The sequence below is a fragment of the Branchiostoma floridae genome, chromosome 9 (assembly GCF_000003815.2).
Source record: "Branchiostoma floridae strain S238N-H82 chromosome 9, Bfl_VNyyK, whole genome shotgun sequence".
NCBI classification, from domain to species: domain Eukaryota; kingdom Metazoa; phylum Chordata; class Leptocardii; order Amphioxiformes; family Branchiostomatidae; genus Branchiostoma; species Branchiostoma floridae.
The window spans coordinates 4,615,493-4,633,272 of NC_049987.1; the positions used below are offsets into that span (position 1 = coordinate 4,615,493).

The window sequence follows — 17,780 nt, forward strand, 5'->3', positions numbered from 1 at the left end:
AAATTCTTATCTATCCTGAGCAGCAAAATTCTGCCAAAGGACGGAGTGATGGATGCTGGCTAGAACATTGCAGTATAGACTAGTTGTATTTTGCATGTAAATTTTTCAAATTGCACGTAAAATTTTTGCCAACTTGCAATTTTGCATGTAGCAAAAAAAAGTATTTCGATCCCTGCCTACTAATTTACAAGCACTTTACATTTTGTACAGAACAGGATTGTAGCCAACCTTAAATCATTTTCCGTCCCCCTTGGTTTTGAATGGAAATTCTATCAAAGGGGCAACGTTCCTAGGGGGGGTCTAGGGACATGCTCTTTTTAGAAATCTAGACCCTCTGAAACGCTATTTCCTGCATTTCGAGGAGTGAATTTGGCTGGTAGACTAAGCAGTTCAACTGCAGTTTCTGTTTTGGAGAAAAATTAAAATTTTTTTTTCATATCTTTGATATCGACATTTGTCTGTCCCCAAGGACAAAGAAGAATGGGGAAAATTTTTTCCGTTTCTAGCTGCAAACTTCCGTCAAAGGACGGAAGGACGGGTGCTGGCTACAACCCTGGTACAGAAATTATAGCTTCCCACCTTGTAGACCACGATGTCCTGGTTGAGACTGCAGATGTAGAAGCGGCGACTGTCGGTGGAGATCTTGTGCGTGGCCTGCTTCCTGAGAGAGAACACCTGCCGACGGAACTCCTCAGCCTCCATGTCACCTGTCACAAACACCTGAAACAGGTGGAAAGCATTTTATTGAGTGCAAAACTACTGTAGAAGGGTAATATTTGCAAGCAAATAATCAAATACAAATGTTTATACCTTCACATGGTCTAGCCTAACAAACTATACTGTTCTTTATGTCATACATTTTGTACCTGTGACATGAAAACGGGTGTTTCGGACCGTGTGATAACAGGTTTGAAAGTTGTATCGGCCGCGGGCATCCTTCGAGTAAATTGAACTATTTCGAACGGGCCGAATATGGCACGGTTGAAAATTCGAATACCGTATTCGTTGTTGTTACAATCTTTTGTTTGAGGACACAACATTTTCGCATCTTCTGGTGCATTTCGTGTTGAAATATGTGTTTTCTCAGGTGGGTATGACATAAACAAAATACAACACGGTGTATTCCGCATCACCAATGGTCCCAGCCCTCCCGCGGGTCGGGCTTGTACCTTGTGTGATACGGAATACACCATGTTATATTCTATATTGTATAGTCTTACTCAAATGCATCCATATGGTAACCAGCCCCTCCAGTTCTGTCCTGCCACTTGCTGCATAATGTATTTGAACACCACGAAGTGTCTGCTTCTTTATCAATAACCATGGTGACAACCACCTGGACCAGTTTGTAGTTTGGAGAAGAAGAAGAAACAGAGCAACACAAGCTTTCCCATCCTGGAAGGTTAACATACCGGTACTTTCAACAAACATTTTCTTTGTGAAACAGGTGGAAAGCATTTTATTGAGTGCAAAACTACTGTAGAGTTTAGAAAGAAAATAACGTTTGAGACCGTCCCTTTTTTTTCCTTACCTGTTTGATGCATGGTTCGGTCTCCCTGGCCACCGTGCCAATCTTAGTCTCATCTGTTGGTACCGTACGCCAACACAACACCTATAACACAGCAACACAGCAATCTTAATGTCATTTCCTTGTTGCATATTACAGGAACTCACAAGGTTTTCCGTATCTGGCCTAGATGGTGTATAAATCTACATATTAACAAGAAAACATATAATGGTAGATTTGTGAGCAAGGCGTTGCATGGCATTTCAAATATGGCTGTACTAGTACCGCAGAGCTGAAATCTACATGTACACAGAATGAAAGACTACTTGTATTTGTACATTAAATTTTATGCCTTTACAAGCTATCATAATATATACACTGTAGGTCATATAGTGATAAAAAGTAAGTACAATTATGCCGGTATGAGAACGCCATATCTTACTACATTTAAATTGACTCAAGTACTAGTATACATGTACTAGTATATGTATATATCATATTATATGTTCTTCTTATATCTTATAATTAAGACAACTGTAAATGTATGGATGGATGGAGCTTATAATGATTTATCTAAATGCATATAGAGTGTGAATTTGTCTAGTATGTACATAGTCTTCTGTACATACATTTGTAGACATTATGTCTTCTTATAGAATATATAGACACATATGACTTACACTCAAACGACACTTTTCAGCAATCTGTTGGAAGATGTCCTGGCTCTGTTGGTAGGTGTTCTTGCCCAGGAAAAGGAGACCAGTGGCATACTTCCCTCGTGGGGGCAGCTCAATACCCTGCTCCTCTCTGTGGAAAGTTCACAATTTACATCTCTTATTATCTTCACCACAAAAGCTATCATACGTTTGCAGTTGAGCATGTGTGTCTGTTTGTGTGTGTGTGGACAGCATGAACTGGAGAAGTCTTGGATGGATCTTGACAGGGCTCTAGCCAGCTTGAAATTTTTTTCCGTCAGCCAATTCCCATTGTCGCAAAAACCGCGAAAACACTATTCCAGGAGTTAGAGAGACTGAACTGAGATCTTGAAAAACGGGTTTTTAATGAGATTATTGTATGCGAAAGGGCACCGACAAACATTATCAACAATCATAACAATAGCAAAACAAACAGTGTGTGGCTTTTACGGCCGTGGACGGCGTCCCCAAGCCGCCTGTAGCTTCCACCAAGAATTTTTGTCCGTCAAGGTTGACGGACTGGTTTTAAATCTTTTCCGTCAGACGCAGCAAATTTCCGACAATTGACGGAAAAACAGACGCTGGCTAGAGCCCTGGATCTTGATGACATATATGGTATGGTGGAAGGTGTTGGCAAAAAAGAAACATTAGATTTAGGGCCCCTAACGACCTTCCACGGTACTGCACAGCAAGTCATCTAGTCTTGATATCTTGTCTTCTGGATGCCATGATCATGGTTCTGGTCTTGTTCAGATGTAGTAATACTCCTCTACACTCACGGAAAATTTAGAAATAAGAACAATTTGAAAAAAAAAAGGTTTCATTTAATTTTGTTTCAGAGAACTTCATTCGACGTGATTTTAAGATAATGCCATTAATGGTTCACAAGTCTTTGGTGTAGGGCATGTCCCTCCTCTGCATCATAACTGAGAAAATACCATAAGGCATAACTTTAAATAATTTTAAGTTACAGGAATTATACAGCAGAGGGAAATTGATTGACCATTATTAGACATAAATCATGCAAAAACGGCCTCATTTACATAATTTCTGAGGAAACGCTACAATTTTGAATAGCCTTCTTTGCTATGATAAGATCCTTCAACTTGTGTTATTTGAGAAGATGTATGCAAATGAGGACCTTATTTGAATTACTAATGGCTCACGGCTCACTCAAAAAGGCTAAAATCTATCTTTAGGTGAAGGTAGGGTGTCATGGAACTCTAGTTTGACATATTTCCCTGTACTTTTCCAAAATATTCCATCTACACATGTATAGTAGCCTGGGTAGAATACGGATGGTGCAGGCTACATGTAAAGTGCCCATGATGTGGCCTGTGTTCCAAACATTGAGTGTTTTGATAAATCACAGCCAATGAATGCTTTAGGTCGATAATATGAATCCTTAAGTTGAAAAAAGTAATCCTAATAAAGCGGAAAGGGTAAAATTCCACCACGTGACCACGGACTGCATTGACGCACAACTGACGCCATTGCCGTTATTATTGATTCCTGCGCGATTTTCCTAATAAATGATGCATGTTGCGCCTGGGCACCCCGGCTTACGAGATAACAAAAAATCTTATGAATAAAAAATGAAATGTGCACCGATGATAAAATTCAGAAGACATTGCTTACACAGGAAAATTTAAGATGGCTTCCTTTTTCAGAGGTCTTTCTATCTGAATCATTAAAACATGACCTATTTCATCAGTTTGAATCTCATATGAGAAAATTGCACAGTCAGTCAAAATCAGAATTACCCTGATTTTTCAATTTGTTCAGTATTTGTAAATAAAATAGACATTTTATTTTGTGCTAAGGGCACAACAAATTATTTTCTTGGTTTTCAGAAATCGGAAGGTTAAAAAATAGCAATCTGTCATTATCGATCATACACAAGACTGTAGATGGCAATAGAAAAAGTTCAAAATATGTCACTGCATGAAATATGATGTATTGATTACTCCCAAAACTGAGTACTTCAAGGCATAAACCAGCTGGTCCTAAAGAATTTTTTGTAACAAGAACCAATAGATTAATTAGTGTCGCCTACAGCTAAATGCGCATCGAAAATTGGAAAGGAAGATTATACTGCTCATCAGGTGTGCTTTAAACCCATGCAGAACTGGCGGAAATGGGAAAACGATTTCGCACGCTCTACCGGCCTGATATACATCCCACGGGACGCACCATCACGAATGGGGATGACGCACGTTGTACGTAAGCTATCATGTGAGGGGCACGTGCAGTTTGTTTTTATGAGGGACTTAAGAATGCCGGGAACTGTTTGACAAGCAGAGCACGTGTAAATGTGAACCTTTTATGTTATACATCTCCAGTTTTTACTTGGATGAGGAACACTATAGAACATAATGAGATTCTCACTTTTATGGTAATGAATTTAGGTAACTGTCATCTAAACCAGGCATCATATAATCATTACTTAACAACTTGCATAACAAAATGCAAGCATTTTCAGAGACATCCCCAATTGCTCCAGAAATGCTTTAAATTATTTTTTTCCATACATATTTTCTGGTATACATTTTCTTACTTCTCAAGTGCAAGATTGTCACAGTTGACACACTGACAGAATTGTTAAGTCTTTAATAAAGTTGTGTAAGTATGTTCAGGCCCGGACCTCTACATGTACCTGTACTAAAATGTCTTGTGCCACTGCCAGTACATACATATATACAGAGCCTTAAACTTAAAAGCACAGTCACACATCCTGGTGCCGGTGTGAAGGCACTACATCCAGGAGTCCACTCCCCTTTGTACAGTTAAGTGGCACTTATTCAGGCCTCTTCAAATATAAGCGCACCTTTGACCTAAATCAGATTTAAAACAAACCTTTCAACATTTTCGTGGGTTGGAGGTTCCCTTCTCGTGGCTAGTGTTACAAACACATAGAGCTTTACAAACATGCACAACAGATTTCAAAATTACTCTGGACCTCCCTTGCAAAGGCTTGCACCTTCAGCGCTGGACATGGTAGAATTGTGGGAGCATCCCCTCAAATACCTTTTTCGCTGATAGAAATCTTACATTCAGTCTTAGCTTAGGTCACAAGCAAAATGTGCCTCTCAAATGCAGAAAATGGCGTTTCACGGGGTCCAGATTTCAAAATTTCGGTTTGACCATTGAGAAGAGTGGCTGCATATGTCCATCACAACTTTGCATTGTATGTTTTTATTTTGCATTTGTAAAAATTGTAGATTTTGACAGGGGTGGGTTGGGCTATGGCGTACGGGATCCGTCTATTGCTTCAGTGTAAAACAGTTTAAATTTTCTCAATCTCACATGACAAAGCAAAGCTATTGTCTTACTTGAGTACACGGCTGTAGAGTTCATGTGGGATACCGGTCAGGCAGCCGGCCCCGTCACCGGTATCGGAGTCACATCCGCACGCCCCGCGGTGTTCCATACGCTCCAACATCGTCTGGGAGTCTCGCAACACCTAGTGAGGCAAGGATGGAAGATTCAAACAATGTTTCAGTATTCAACATTTTCACACAAAAATATTTTCAAGATTTTATTCTTTTTATTGTGAATTTTATCCCTTCTGCCCTTATAATAAAAAAGATACGAGTTTTACTTAAATGTACAATGTATTTGTGTTTTATTAAAAAGAGCATTCTATCTACAAATGTACAGTGGAGGCACAGCTATTTAGTAAACAGCACATGTAGGATAGGCTGATCCTAACTGTCAATTATAATTATCAATTCAACCAATGATGGCATAGCAATCATTGGTTCAACCATTGGCAGTGTGCCTACATGTCAGTCAAAATCTACTTGCATTTTTATATATTTTAATATAAACGAATGTTTGACAGGCATTTTGCCATGTTGAAATGCTAATTGTCATATTGTCATTGGTTGGACAGCTACATGTATTAAAATTGAGATGGACAGTTAGACTTAGAATGATATAATCTGAGTCTACTAACAACATGTATGTATCAGTCATGCTGTTGTGACTGGTTTACTGAATGTATTAACAGCCAGGTATCTTGTATGTAAGTCAGAGGATGGTCTTCTGTTTCCTTATCAAACAGATCTCATGTTTGCCTTTGCTGACAACTTTGCTTACTTAACAAGTAGATGTTTGGTTGCCAAACTACTGAGCTTGTCTGTTTGATTTTGCACATGTTTGAAGCCCAGAAGCTGGGTGTTTGTGTGAAATGTAAACAGTTTGACAAATTCGGGGCAGTGGGCATGTGCCTCAAAGCCTGTGTTACATAAATCTCCGGTTGTCAGGGGCTTGTTGGGTTTGAGATTTGTGGCCACACTGATACACCATGAGAGAGTAATTCCCTTTCCTTGATTTACCAATAGGAGTACAGGATTCTTAATCACATACAAAATCTGGCCAATAGGAGGTCAGGGTTCTCTGTCTCTATGGAAACCAGTTAGCAAAACCTCCAACACCAGACAGCATGAGAGAGTAGTTCCTTGTCTTCTATCCACCAATAGGACTACAGGATTTTTAATCACATTGAATATCTGGCCAATAGGCGCTCAGGATTCCTTGTCACTATGGAAACCAGTTAGCACAGCCTCCAACTCTATGGTAACAGAGTTTTCAAGTTAGATCTTTTAGTAGGGTTAGGTATCACTGTACACTAGTATACAGCACTCTCTAAAGTGTAAGAAAATAATACATACTTATGTTATATTGGTTGCTTAAAACTTGGAGCTACAATTTGGGTTAACCTACTATATCCTATAGAACTTGTTTTATGGCTAGAATTTAGGTTTATTGCATACAATGTGGGTTGATTACATAGAATTTGGGTTTATTGCATAGAACGTTAACTTGGATTTGTGGCATAGAAATTGGGTTTATTGCATGAAAATTTGGTTTATTACAAGGAACTTGGCTTTATTGTTATAAAGTTTAGCAATACATGTAGACCTTGGGTTAATTGCACTTCTTCATAATCCTATGGGTAGCAAATAGGGAAAATGATGCTTAATTGGTATCACTTGAGAGATTACCATCTCAAGTGATAAACATTGGCATTATATAAGATCAGACACTTTCTCATGCTTTAGGTATGTTACCTCAAATAACCTGACCACAATGTACACTATCAAACAATGGAAAGTGAGAGGCCAGCCAATCAGAGGTTTATTTTGGATCAAAGTCCATCTGACTCCATTCGTCCACCGGACTGACCAATGACACGGCATGTTTTGGTACAAAGTCCGAGTCTCCACGTGTATGGTACACTAATCAGCGTCACGTGTGGGAAAATTGATGTAGTGGCAGTCGTTATTGACTGTAAATGTGCATGCATGCAGGAAAACGTGACTATGATAATGTCATGATCAAATACTGCACAACAATGGGCTGTCATTCAATCAGATAACCTTCAGTTAGAGTTAGAGTCGTTATACCGTATATTAGGCCTAGAAAAAAAGATGCTGTCTTTTAAGTTACCAGACAGAGCCTACCAAATACCTATAGACTGTACTTAGTCTTTTGGGTTCCACTGATTGTAAGGGACAGGACATAGAGTTTTCAATCTGACATCTGGATGATTAAAATGGTTTAGAATGTGTAGGAAATGTGCCAGAAACATGTTCTTCTCATGTCTATTACAATACAAAATTGTGCATATATATCTTTATAATAAGAAGATGATGAAAATACATTTCAATTTCACTTTGTATTTGCTGGATCAATTTTGACTAGAAACAAATAGCATTAACATTCCTAGGCCATATCATAGATGATTTTGGATTTATACAAATGAATAGCAAATCTGTTTGTAGTAAAATTCAGAGTTGGACATATGAGACCAAATTTAGTCGGACAAATCCCTACCTTGTGCGATCTGTTTCCCTCGATGTTGACGACAAAGCCTACGCCACAGGAATCCTTCTCATAGGCCGGGTCGTACAGGCCCTGCTTTTCCGGATACCCATAGGGTGGGTCCCTCAGTTCCTCCTCTCTCTGGACTTCTGACATCTTTAGTTCTTGGGTCTCCCCTTTAGACAGCAGTTTTAACTTCCTTCTGTAAAAATAATTCATAAAAGTCAATCTTACAGTCAACATTTTCATCCGGCACAATTTTGTCCGCTTGGAAACGTCTCTCTTAGGCAACTGTATAATACAACAATGATGCACTGTACCCAGCACCAATTTCTGCCATTGGACGAGAATGTCAAGCTTAAGGCCGTCAAAGCCGGCATTATGATGTGGCAGACAACTTGCTGTGACATACTCAGTAAAGTTTGTTCTCTATCTCAGTCCATTGTGTCTAATTAGTGTAATTGCATTTGAGGTGAAGGAGGAATACTTTTGCATTAAGGAGAAAATATTTGCAGTAACTTTTAGTTCTTGTCTTCCCGAGTCGGAAATCACAAAGCGACTCAGGTCCTACAGACAGACGTAGGCTATTAATTAGCAGTCGCTTTTGGCAGTGCGGTGCTTTCATGATCATGATCAACTGTCAGTGTCACTGATCTAAACCCTATCTACCCTCTGGATACTAGTACAGTACAGCATACTTTACTACCACAGTGTTGGCAGTCAAACCTGTCCCAGCATTAGACAGGACACTGGTCTGGGCTGACCCGTTATCATTGACTTATCACAGTGCATAGTACGTTGTAACATACTAGTATACAGCACGGTCCATCACGGTAATTTTGTATAAGTGATATTAATAATTTGCACATGCCGGATAATATTAATTGCATAAAATATGCTGGCAAATGGGGTGTGCAATTAAACAGCTTCTACTACTGTATTTTGAACCCTGATATGACAATAATGCCCTCATTTTCCATATTAGAGCCGGATTCTAAGAGATGGGATGACAACAAAGAAACAGGCTAAACGTTGAACAAACAAATACAGTCTTTGTCTCACTTACCTCTAATACGCACAAAGGGATGTGTAGTTACTGGTCAGAACCGGTTTAGGAACCTACTACTAGTTACTGGTCAGAACCAGTTTAGGGAACCTACTGGTACCGGTTTAGGAACCTACTAGAACCGGTCTCACAAATCACTGGGCATGGCAATACAATTGAATATGCTACTTTGAAAAAAAAAAAAACAGGGAGGGTACATTTTCACTTCTAGGCAGGGCTTATGGTAAGGGACAGTTCATTGTTGATGCTGTAGGGTAATGCCAGCTAAACTGGCAGAAAAAAGAAATCCTGATAAAAAATTACTAAAAAGGTCTAAAACCAACCAGAGGGTAGCTCGGAGAACAGCAAGAATGCAAGATGTATCCAGAAGACAGCATGTGCAGCTTTCAGTTCACAGATTTTTTTCTTTATTTTTCTGTGATACTAATATACCAAAACAAACTTGGTTGCCCACAAAAGAGGGCGGTATATGGGGAGTTGAAGTAATTTGTTGGGCAACTTGCCATCATGGCTCAGTAACTAGCCTGGTAACCATGCTCAACTGGCCAGCTTAGGTTTTTTATTACAGCCCAAGTCCTACTCCATTGAAATTTCCAGTTGGTCTTTCTAATTACAGTTGGTACCTGCCCCATAAATTTTCCCAGGCTTGTGGTTTGTACTAATGAACTAGGTGGGCGGGCACTTGAACACACCCACCAGTGTAAATATACAGAGGAGTTCACAATGGTGTGGTTACCTGGCTACTCAGTAACAGATGTTCTGGGTAGGAAAAGCCTTGTACTTCACTATTAGTACAGTGAACAGCTGCCACATGCACATGTGCACCTGCTTGAAAGGAAAAGCTACTCTGTGCCAGACTACACAAAAACAACTTCCACACTGCTACTAATAGAAAGCTCTGATACCTTAATGAGCATGACTTTCACTTTTATCAGTCTGGATACCAGCATTTTTTGCTCTATTCCATATTCTGAGTATAGAAAGCAGAGCAAAGCAAGAAAGACTGAAACCCAGGCTATGACTTTTTTGCCTATACAGTAGAAGCCGCTTATAATTGCACACTCCATTTGCCAGTGCATGTCGTGCAATTATGTGAATAGTGCAACAAAGCAAAGTTATAAAGCTGGACCGCACCACCATGGGATTTGGGGATTCCATGCAATTGACAGAAGTGTGTGATTATCTGTTGTGCAATTACCTGGCTTCTACTGTATTCAATATTTTTGTTTGTTTTAATCATCTGCAACATATTACTAAGCTGAAGGAGTTTGCCTAAGGGGAAATTCTTGTGGGGGAGTCATCATGGCCCAAAAAAAGGGACAGTGTACAGATGCCCCAGCTGAGGGCTTTGCTATTCCCTTGGGGCGACTAGAAACCCCTAGGTGGGCGGGACTGTTGTACACTGAATTCTTGGCCCTTCCATTGGTTCATCATCATCATCATTGGCTATTACTAAAATAGATGTAGTTGTAGACGCCTAATAGTAGATGCCCAGATATAATTTTCAAGAAACTGCACACGATACTACTGGTACTGGTATACACCATTAATTAGGCTCGCCAGAGGTCCATGCTTGTTATCACTTCACCAGAAGGAAGTAAAGTATTATGTGGGGTATTGGCTATTGCAGTTGTCCATGTCTGTCTCTGTGTGTTCGCAGCGATATCTCAAGATCCTTTGGATGAATTTGTATTTTGACATCTCAGTAGTCATTGTGGTGCCAATGTTTCACTACAATTTTAGGCACTGTAGCTCAATTTTCAGGTGTTTTTAAGATTATAGAATGACACCCCCATTTTCAAAGTAGAGTAGTCCAAAAATCAAAACAGCTGTTGGGTGCCTGTGCTTCTGTCTGTGCATAATTTCTGTAGTCCAGGTTCTGTACCTTTATAATATTAATTATATACACAAGAGAACCATTAACGTCTAGAGGGTGAAGTCTGCCATCTCTCGATACTTGTTTTGAAATTGATAAATTATGTATCCTGTGCTTTTGTCTGTGCGTTCTGTAGTCCAGGTTCTCAGTGTTACACAAGAGTCAAGAGGACCCTTGTGGCCTTACCGTCTAAGGGGGTGAAGTCTGCCATCTCTCCATGCTTGTTATATAAATGATAAATTATGTATCCTGCTGTGTGTTAGATAATTTACGAGCCCGGAAGCACTGAAACGTGCGCGCTGTCTATTTCTGATTGTAACTAAAAACAAATAGGTCAAATGTCAACAGACTAGCACATGTGCACTGTAGCAAGAATATCATGGAAAATCCCATTCGCCCTCCGCCGATTTGCAGAACCTAGCCGCCATGACAATTTCAGTCCATACACTGGCATCTTTTTTTTGTGTAATGCTAAGAGACAAAGTCCAGGTTTCTAGCCGCGCCGGTTAAAGGACTGGTCGACCCCGGACGAACGTGACCATGGCCAACGCGATCGACACACAGACCACCTTAACCGCTACGTTGCTATTTTCAGTCTATAAGCACAATATGCACACTTACCTTTAATGTTTCTAGGTGCTAGGTACTGCTACGTTTTACATAATCAGCCGTACGTCAATGATTTGGCACTGTTTTGTTTTTAAATGGCAATGCGACGGGAGAAATTCTAGACAGACCCTCCCCTCACGGACTCCTGTCCACAAATGACGAATTGTGATGGCGTGCCAAATAGGATACCCCTGGACTAAACCATTCAAAACGGGGGAGATATAGCTCCGTAAACTAAATAAAATGTGGATAAAATCGATACGACATGTTACAAAATGCATATATTATGAAGTTCAAGATTACATTTATAACAATATATACACATATTTGTTTTCTATATTAACGTATGTTGTGTAACAAAAAGGACATAGAATACTACATTTCTTTTTTCCCCCTCGTACTTTTCTATGTTTGGAAGGTCCCCCAATATGAGGTCATTCAACCTCCTGTCAGTCCTGGAGATACAATCTCAACACTTGCCGTCCAAAATTTTGCACACTGATTTTTCCATTGGACTTTTTATTTGCATTAAAATCTAACATCTGTGTCTGTTGATGGACTTTGGCATAGATATAATACCCAACGCGAACGCAATTTTTTTAACGGGTTCTCGACAATGCCGTATTGTAACACTAGACTTCGCGGCACATTCTTCACACAAGTCAAGGCCAAGATAAAAATTCGATGCATTTTTTGGGGGCATAGAACACTGTCCCTTTGACTTCTTTTGGAGTTCAAACGGTCAAGATCTCTGATAAGGTTACACGAATAATATTACCTTCAATACAAAACCATGTCTGAAAATAAGAACGCTCGCCGGATATTTCATTACTTTCTATAATCTATACTCATATTTGTTTATAATATATAGAGAAAAATAATTGAGGTAAAAACTTGAAAGGACAAAAGAGGGTCTGCATGGGGGGTCCTGGCAACGCTTTACGCTAAATTCAGGACGGTGGACAACGTTTTACGTTAAATTCCGAAGGCCGGCAACGTTTTACGCTAAATTCAGAAAGGCCGGCATGGTTTACGCTAAATTCTGGAAGGCTAGTAACACTCGACAGGGGCGGGGGCATGCTCCTCTGGGAAGATTTTGAAATTTTTACTCTCTGAAACACTATTTCCTGCATTTTGAGGGGATATTTTCGCTGGTAGACAAAGCTAAATTAAATGGCATATCTAATCAAAGGTTCAGTGTAAGCCACCCAACAGATTTTGACCATGTCGAGCGCCGAAGGGGCGAGGCGTCGCAAGAGAAGTCCGGGAAATTGACCCCCTGGAACGCGATTTCCTACGTTTTTCTGGCTATTATATAAAGCTAAGTTAAATGAAATTTCTATCAGCAAAAAAGGGTGTTTGAGGTTGACACGTCACATCTCCCAACATCATTTTCAGCACTTCGAGCGCCGAAGGCGCGAGGCGGCGCAAGGGAGGACCATGAAAATTTTGAAATCTTGACCCTCTAAAATGATATTTCCTGCATTTTGATGGGCAGATTTTGTTGGCAGACTAAGCTAACTTCAATAACATTCTATTAGCAAAAAGAGGGCGAGGCCACCAAAACAATTTTTACCATGTCAATGACCGAAGGTGAAAAGAGTCGCAAGGAAGGTCCGGCAAAATTTTGAAATCTTGATCCTTTGAAACGCAATTTCCTTTGTTTTGAGGGGCTAAAATTTACTGGTAGACTATGCTTCGACTTACGAAATTTTGGAAGCCAGACTACGATTTACGGGTATTTTTTAGGCTAGATTACGTTTTACGTAAAATTTTTGGACTAGATTACGCTTTACGTGAAATGCACTGGCTACGCTTTACGGTAAATTTTCCATCCTCACTACGAATTACGTGAAATAAAATAGCTTCCCTACGAATTACGGAAAATTAAAAGGCCTGCCTACGCCTTACGGAAAAGAGCATGCAGACCCTCACAAAAGGTTTCTCAAGCAATATTTCTACATTAGCGCGTTGTCACCATATTTTCCCTTAGAACATTTTACCATGCGTATTTCCTTTATAGAATGGCAACTTTATATGTACTTTATTATTTGTTTTATCATACAATGAAATTATATATATAAGCATATATCTTAAAAGGGATGGGTTGTCTGCAACAGACCCAGACGTTACACAAGTTAGGGACCATCCATTGTCTCTCTTTCCAAGGGGAGCGGCTCGAAACAGAGGCCTCCTAATTTCGCCGATTCCCATTGCACATAAGATGTTAGCTAGAATACCGATTAAGGGAGACAGTTCAATCTAGTAAGAGTGTAAAAAACACCAATTTAAAATTTAAACTTCTGTATACATACTAATATAACAGTGTCCACCCTTTGAATACATCCTGACTAATGGTGTAGAAATGGCTTTTCCCAAAGGCTTCACGTGGTTATAACATCGGTTATGTACTGGCAACCAACACTTTTCGCGCCACGTGTTAGAATCACGAGGTAAACGATCCGCCCTTCACGCCCCGAACATGCAGCGATCACGCCGCTACCATGCCTCCCGGTCTGACCAATCAGCGTTGTGATAGTGAAGGCCTCGACCAATCAGAGAGCACTACATGCGTGATTCCGATTTTCCACGAGCACAGACGGCCATTCACAACATTGACGCCGTGAAAGGAAGGCTCGTGCTAGAATTTTCCTCTCACACGATTTCTCTTTATAGTTACCTGGCCCTTTGTACCAACTTTCAGTGCAACACAGAACACTGTTCAGCACAGACAGAAAGTATCTTCGTATTCTGACATTGTTGTTCATTCAAGCCCAGTCCAGATTCAAGAATTTCTAATTCTATCCGACAGCTGAGGTAGCCGTATTTTCAGCGCCAGCGGTGATATAATTGAGACAATAATAGTTGTTATAGCGACTCCCTTTCTTCAGTCAACCGTTCCTTCAGTAGTCTTCTCTTGGACATTTCGTCGTCTCTACCTTCGCTGAAAACTGAAAGAGAGAAAAGGTATTTTCTTCCGGGCAACAAGCGAAAAGACATTTTATTTCGAGAAGACACTTCAAGAAGAAGATGGCAGAATACAACCATTATCATCCCATGTACGCTGCAGACATTCGGTCTCTGTTGTCAGGCGGTAGCGACGACCAGCTCCCCTTGGATGAAGAGATGACGAGCTGGCCTGAATGGAGAGCCTACCGTGCCCACCCAGCCCGCATCAGGAAGCCGGTAGACCCGACCTCCATCCGCCGGGTGGAGAACGCCATCTTCCGCAAGTGGTGGCAGGATCAGCCCGATCTCGTCCCGAAGGACAGCCGTGGCGAGTCGCCCGAGTCTTTCTCCTCGGGGGGAAGCGAGTGTGACGCCGAGGATGAAGTGGAGTGTACCGTCAGCGGGTCGGACATGGGGGACGTCCCTACCGAATACAGCGTCTCTGGGATCAGGCGGCACGAAATGCCGGTTAAAGGTATGTTATAATCTCTTAATTTTGCTGTCCACCAACAAGATTATTTTATACATTAAAATTTTTTTATACATTAAAATTCATAGATTGAGCAACGAAAAATGCCGACGATTTTAGCGTGTTATGACTAGTCTACGGGATAGGAAAATTCTCGCAAGGTACGAATCCGTTGGAGCGTAAAACGACGACTTTCACTGCTGTTTTGTGCGGGGGTTTTGTGCAAAAGCCCCGTCTTTTCACGAGGGAATAGCTTGGTAATTAAAATAATGGGCGTGCGATCACATCTGTGCGATCAGATAGGGTTTGTTTACTGCCATTCCCAAGTACATGTACTCTAACGTCACAACTCGAATGAGATTGCTTAATTCTGCTGTTAATAAAAGTTCTTCCAATATATTAGTGGCTTGTTCTAGAAGCATTCGAGGGCGTTTGTGTGCCGGTGCCAAAACAGATTATGTAAACATGGCCGCACGTGACGAGATAACGATAACGATTTTTTCATTCGCCCTGTATCGTTCAGAGTGCGCTGAAAACGCTCAGTCTTCTTCTTTGCAGATTTCTAGGAATACGGGCGTTTGATTTTTGAGGTGGCACCGATTCTCTGATTTTCAACTTGTAGGGTCAGATTGCCTCAGGGGTTTTGGCGCGAAAACGGTCGAACGGCTTTACTATGCCTTTAGAGAACAAGGCCTGGCCTTTGTTGAAAATCTCGATTTAGCGCTCCCCTAAAAGGTAAATAAAAGCCTGTGCTCCTAGCAAATACTACTCACTGGTCACTGACTACCATTTAAAATCACATTTTCTGGTACATTCTAGATCTATCTCATTTTCCGACCAGAGAATGTTATCCTTTGTTGTTGTATAACGCGAGTGTCAAATTTCTGACACGCCCTCTTTCTTTGCCCCTGACACGCCTTCTCTACACCCTTATTATATTATACACATGTATAACAATAAGTTTGTTTTTCTGATTTTATTTTTTTGACCCCGCACAAGACAAGTCCACTCTATCCTACTTTGTGATAGGGGTGTCCCCTTTGCGAAACCGTTGAGATTCAAACAATGTGAACAATCTATTTATTTTGGCCCACTACCAGCTATCTTTGTACTTTGCTCAGCACACGTAAAATTCTTCTATATTTAGCTGGTCGGTGGACATGTGCGCGTGTCACGTGCTCTCTCGGCAAGGCTAAATGAGGACAGGGAAAAAAGCCTTACATGAAATCTGATCTTTAAGCGTGCAAAAAAGGCATCTTTACGCAAGCTTTAAGCAATGCTAAAATAGAAGACACAACCTAACCAGTAGATTTGTACCGTGTTTTCACAGGAACCTACGTCCACAAGACGATCCTACCTGGCTTCCACTACAAGGTTCGCGTCCTGAACACCAAGCGCTTCTTGTTCGGCGGCCGCACTCTAAGACTTCAAGAGGTAGGGCGAGGCTACGGCAAACGCATCACCTTCCAAGGCGAAAAGCTGAACAAGAACAGCAACTACTTCTGGTCCGACTCGCACCCCAACGGTTTTGGCTTCAGCATCGTAGCCGTCAATACCAACGACGAGTACACTCTATGCAGTATGGACGGTAGGCCAATCGGGAAAGTACACGTAGGAAGCGTGCCTCTACCACAACGAGAGATCACCTCCGAAGTAGTGGACGGAAAGGTCGTCAAGAGAATCCTCGTCACAATGACCTGCACAGTACAGTACGAAGAAGAACGGCACGGTTTCCGCTCTGTTCTTCAAGATGAAGACTTTGTCGTGACGGGGATAGCCTTAGTGGAGAAGGAAAAGGGCTCCCGTCAAGCAAATCTTAAGACAATCGAAGATATAACACTGCCAATTATCGGTAGATGCTTCTTCTCTAACTGAGACCAAGTAGCATATTGTATCATGTTGTGCTGCTGTTTCTATGCAGAATATTGTAACTGTACAAACAAATTGAAATATTAAATATATATGTGTACTTGTAAGATATCACGAACTTAAAGAATGTTGCAGAGTTAAATGGAAGTTGGTGGTGAATCAGAAGGTTGGGAAGTGGGGAAAATCCCCCAAAGAGAAAGAAGACGACCACGGCACGTTCAACGCAAACAAGTATAGTTACACCATTGAAGAAGCTCTATTGAATGAAGCGAATGCCTTTAAACTTGCGGTTACACTACTTCTACATAACACGATCACCACAAATGTACATACCTATGGTGAAACTACCCGCCAACATGTACATAAAACTGTATCTAAATAATATGGTTTGAAGTATGTAAATTTGTTCTTGAGTGCCAACATCCAGTACTTTGCTTTGAGCTTACGTTCTTTATTTTCACTGGATTGAGACAAAAGCAGCGTAGAGGTAGAGTGGATTCGATACGGTAGTCTTATGTTTGTTAATTTATTTCTTAGATTGGGAGCAAATGCCCAAGTCAGACCAAAGATGACCAAACAGAGCTCTGAAAATATTTAAATGGACATGCTATAAGTTAAGTTTCATATTTATATGATTTTGTACGTTGGATATTTTGTTACCTTCAAGGTTGAATGAAAATAAAGTTTACGACTGCAGAATAATGAATTAGTCGTTGTTGTTTGTTATGTAGGTTTCAAACAATTAGTCTTCATGAGCTTTCATTTACACCTGATATAGATAGAAATAAGGTGAGAGACTTGACAAGTGAAAAGTCTCTCCCAGTTCTGTTCTGACTTTATCCCATAATTAAAATCAAACTAACCCACACCCTATGGGCTATGCCTGGAATCCAGCCATGTTGGTGCTTTTG

The 17,780-nt window shown here is 40.6% G+C and overlaps 2 protein-coding genes across 2 annotated transcripts in view; one reads left to right on the plus strand and one right to left on the minus strand.

Annotated features, from left to right (window-relative positions):
- LOC118423229 (glutamate synthase [NADH], amyloplastic-like) overlaps positions 1–11,747 on the minus strand; it is a 49,580-nt gene extending 37,833 nt beyond the window's left edge. The window contains exons 1-6 of the mRNA XM_035831296.1: positions 11,595–11,747; positions 8,044–8,233; positions 5,535–5,665; positions 2,188–2,314; positions 1,532–1,612; positions 580–720 (exon numbers count right to left, since the gene is read on the minus strand). Coding sequence (XP_035687189.1) covers positions 580–720; positions 1,532–1,612; positions 2,188–2,314; positions 5,535–5,665; positions 8,044–8,187 — 624 coding nt within the window. The 5' untranslated portion in view covers positions 8,188–8,233; positions 11,595–11,747. The remainder of the gene's footprint in view (positions 1–579; positions 721–1,531; positions 1,613–2,187; positions 2,315–5,534; positions 5,666–8,043; positions 8,234–11,594) is intronic.
- A 2,429-nt stretch (positions 11,748–14,176) lies between these two features.
- On the plus strand, positions 14,177–17,572 carry LOC118423246. The gene is made up of 2 exons (XM_035831326.1): positions 14,177–15,006; positions 16,331–17,572. Exons 1-2 carry the CDS (start codon positions 14,613–14,615, stop codon positions 16,873–16,875), a joined length of 939 nt encoding a protein of 312 aa, XP_035687219.1. The 5' UTR covers positions 14,177–14,612; the 3' UTR covers positions 16,876–17,572.
- The last annotated feature ends 208 nt before the right edge of the window (positions 17,573–17,780 follow it).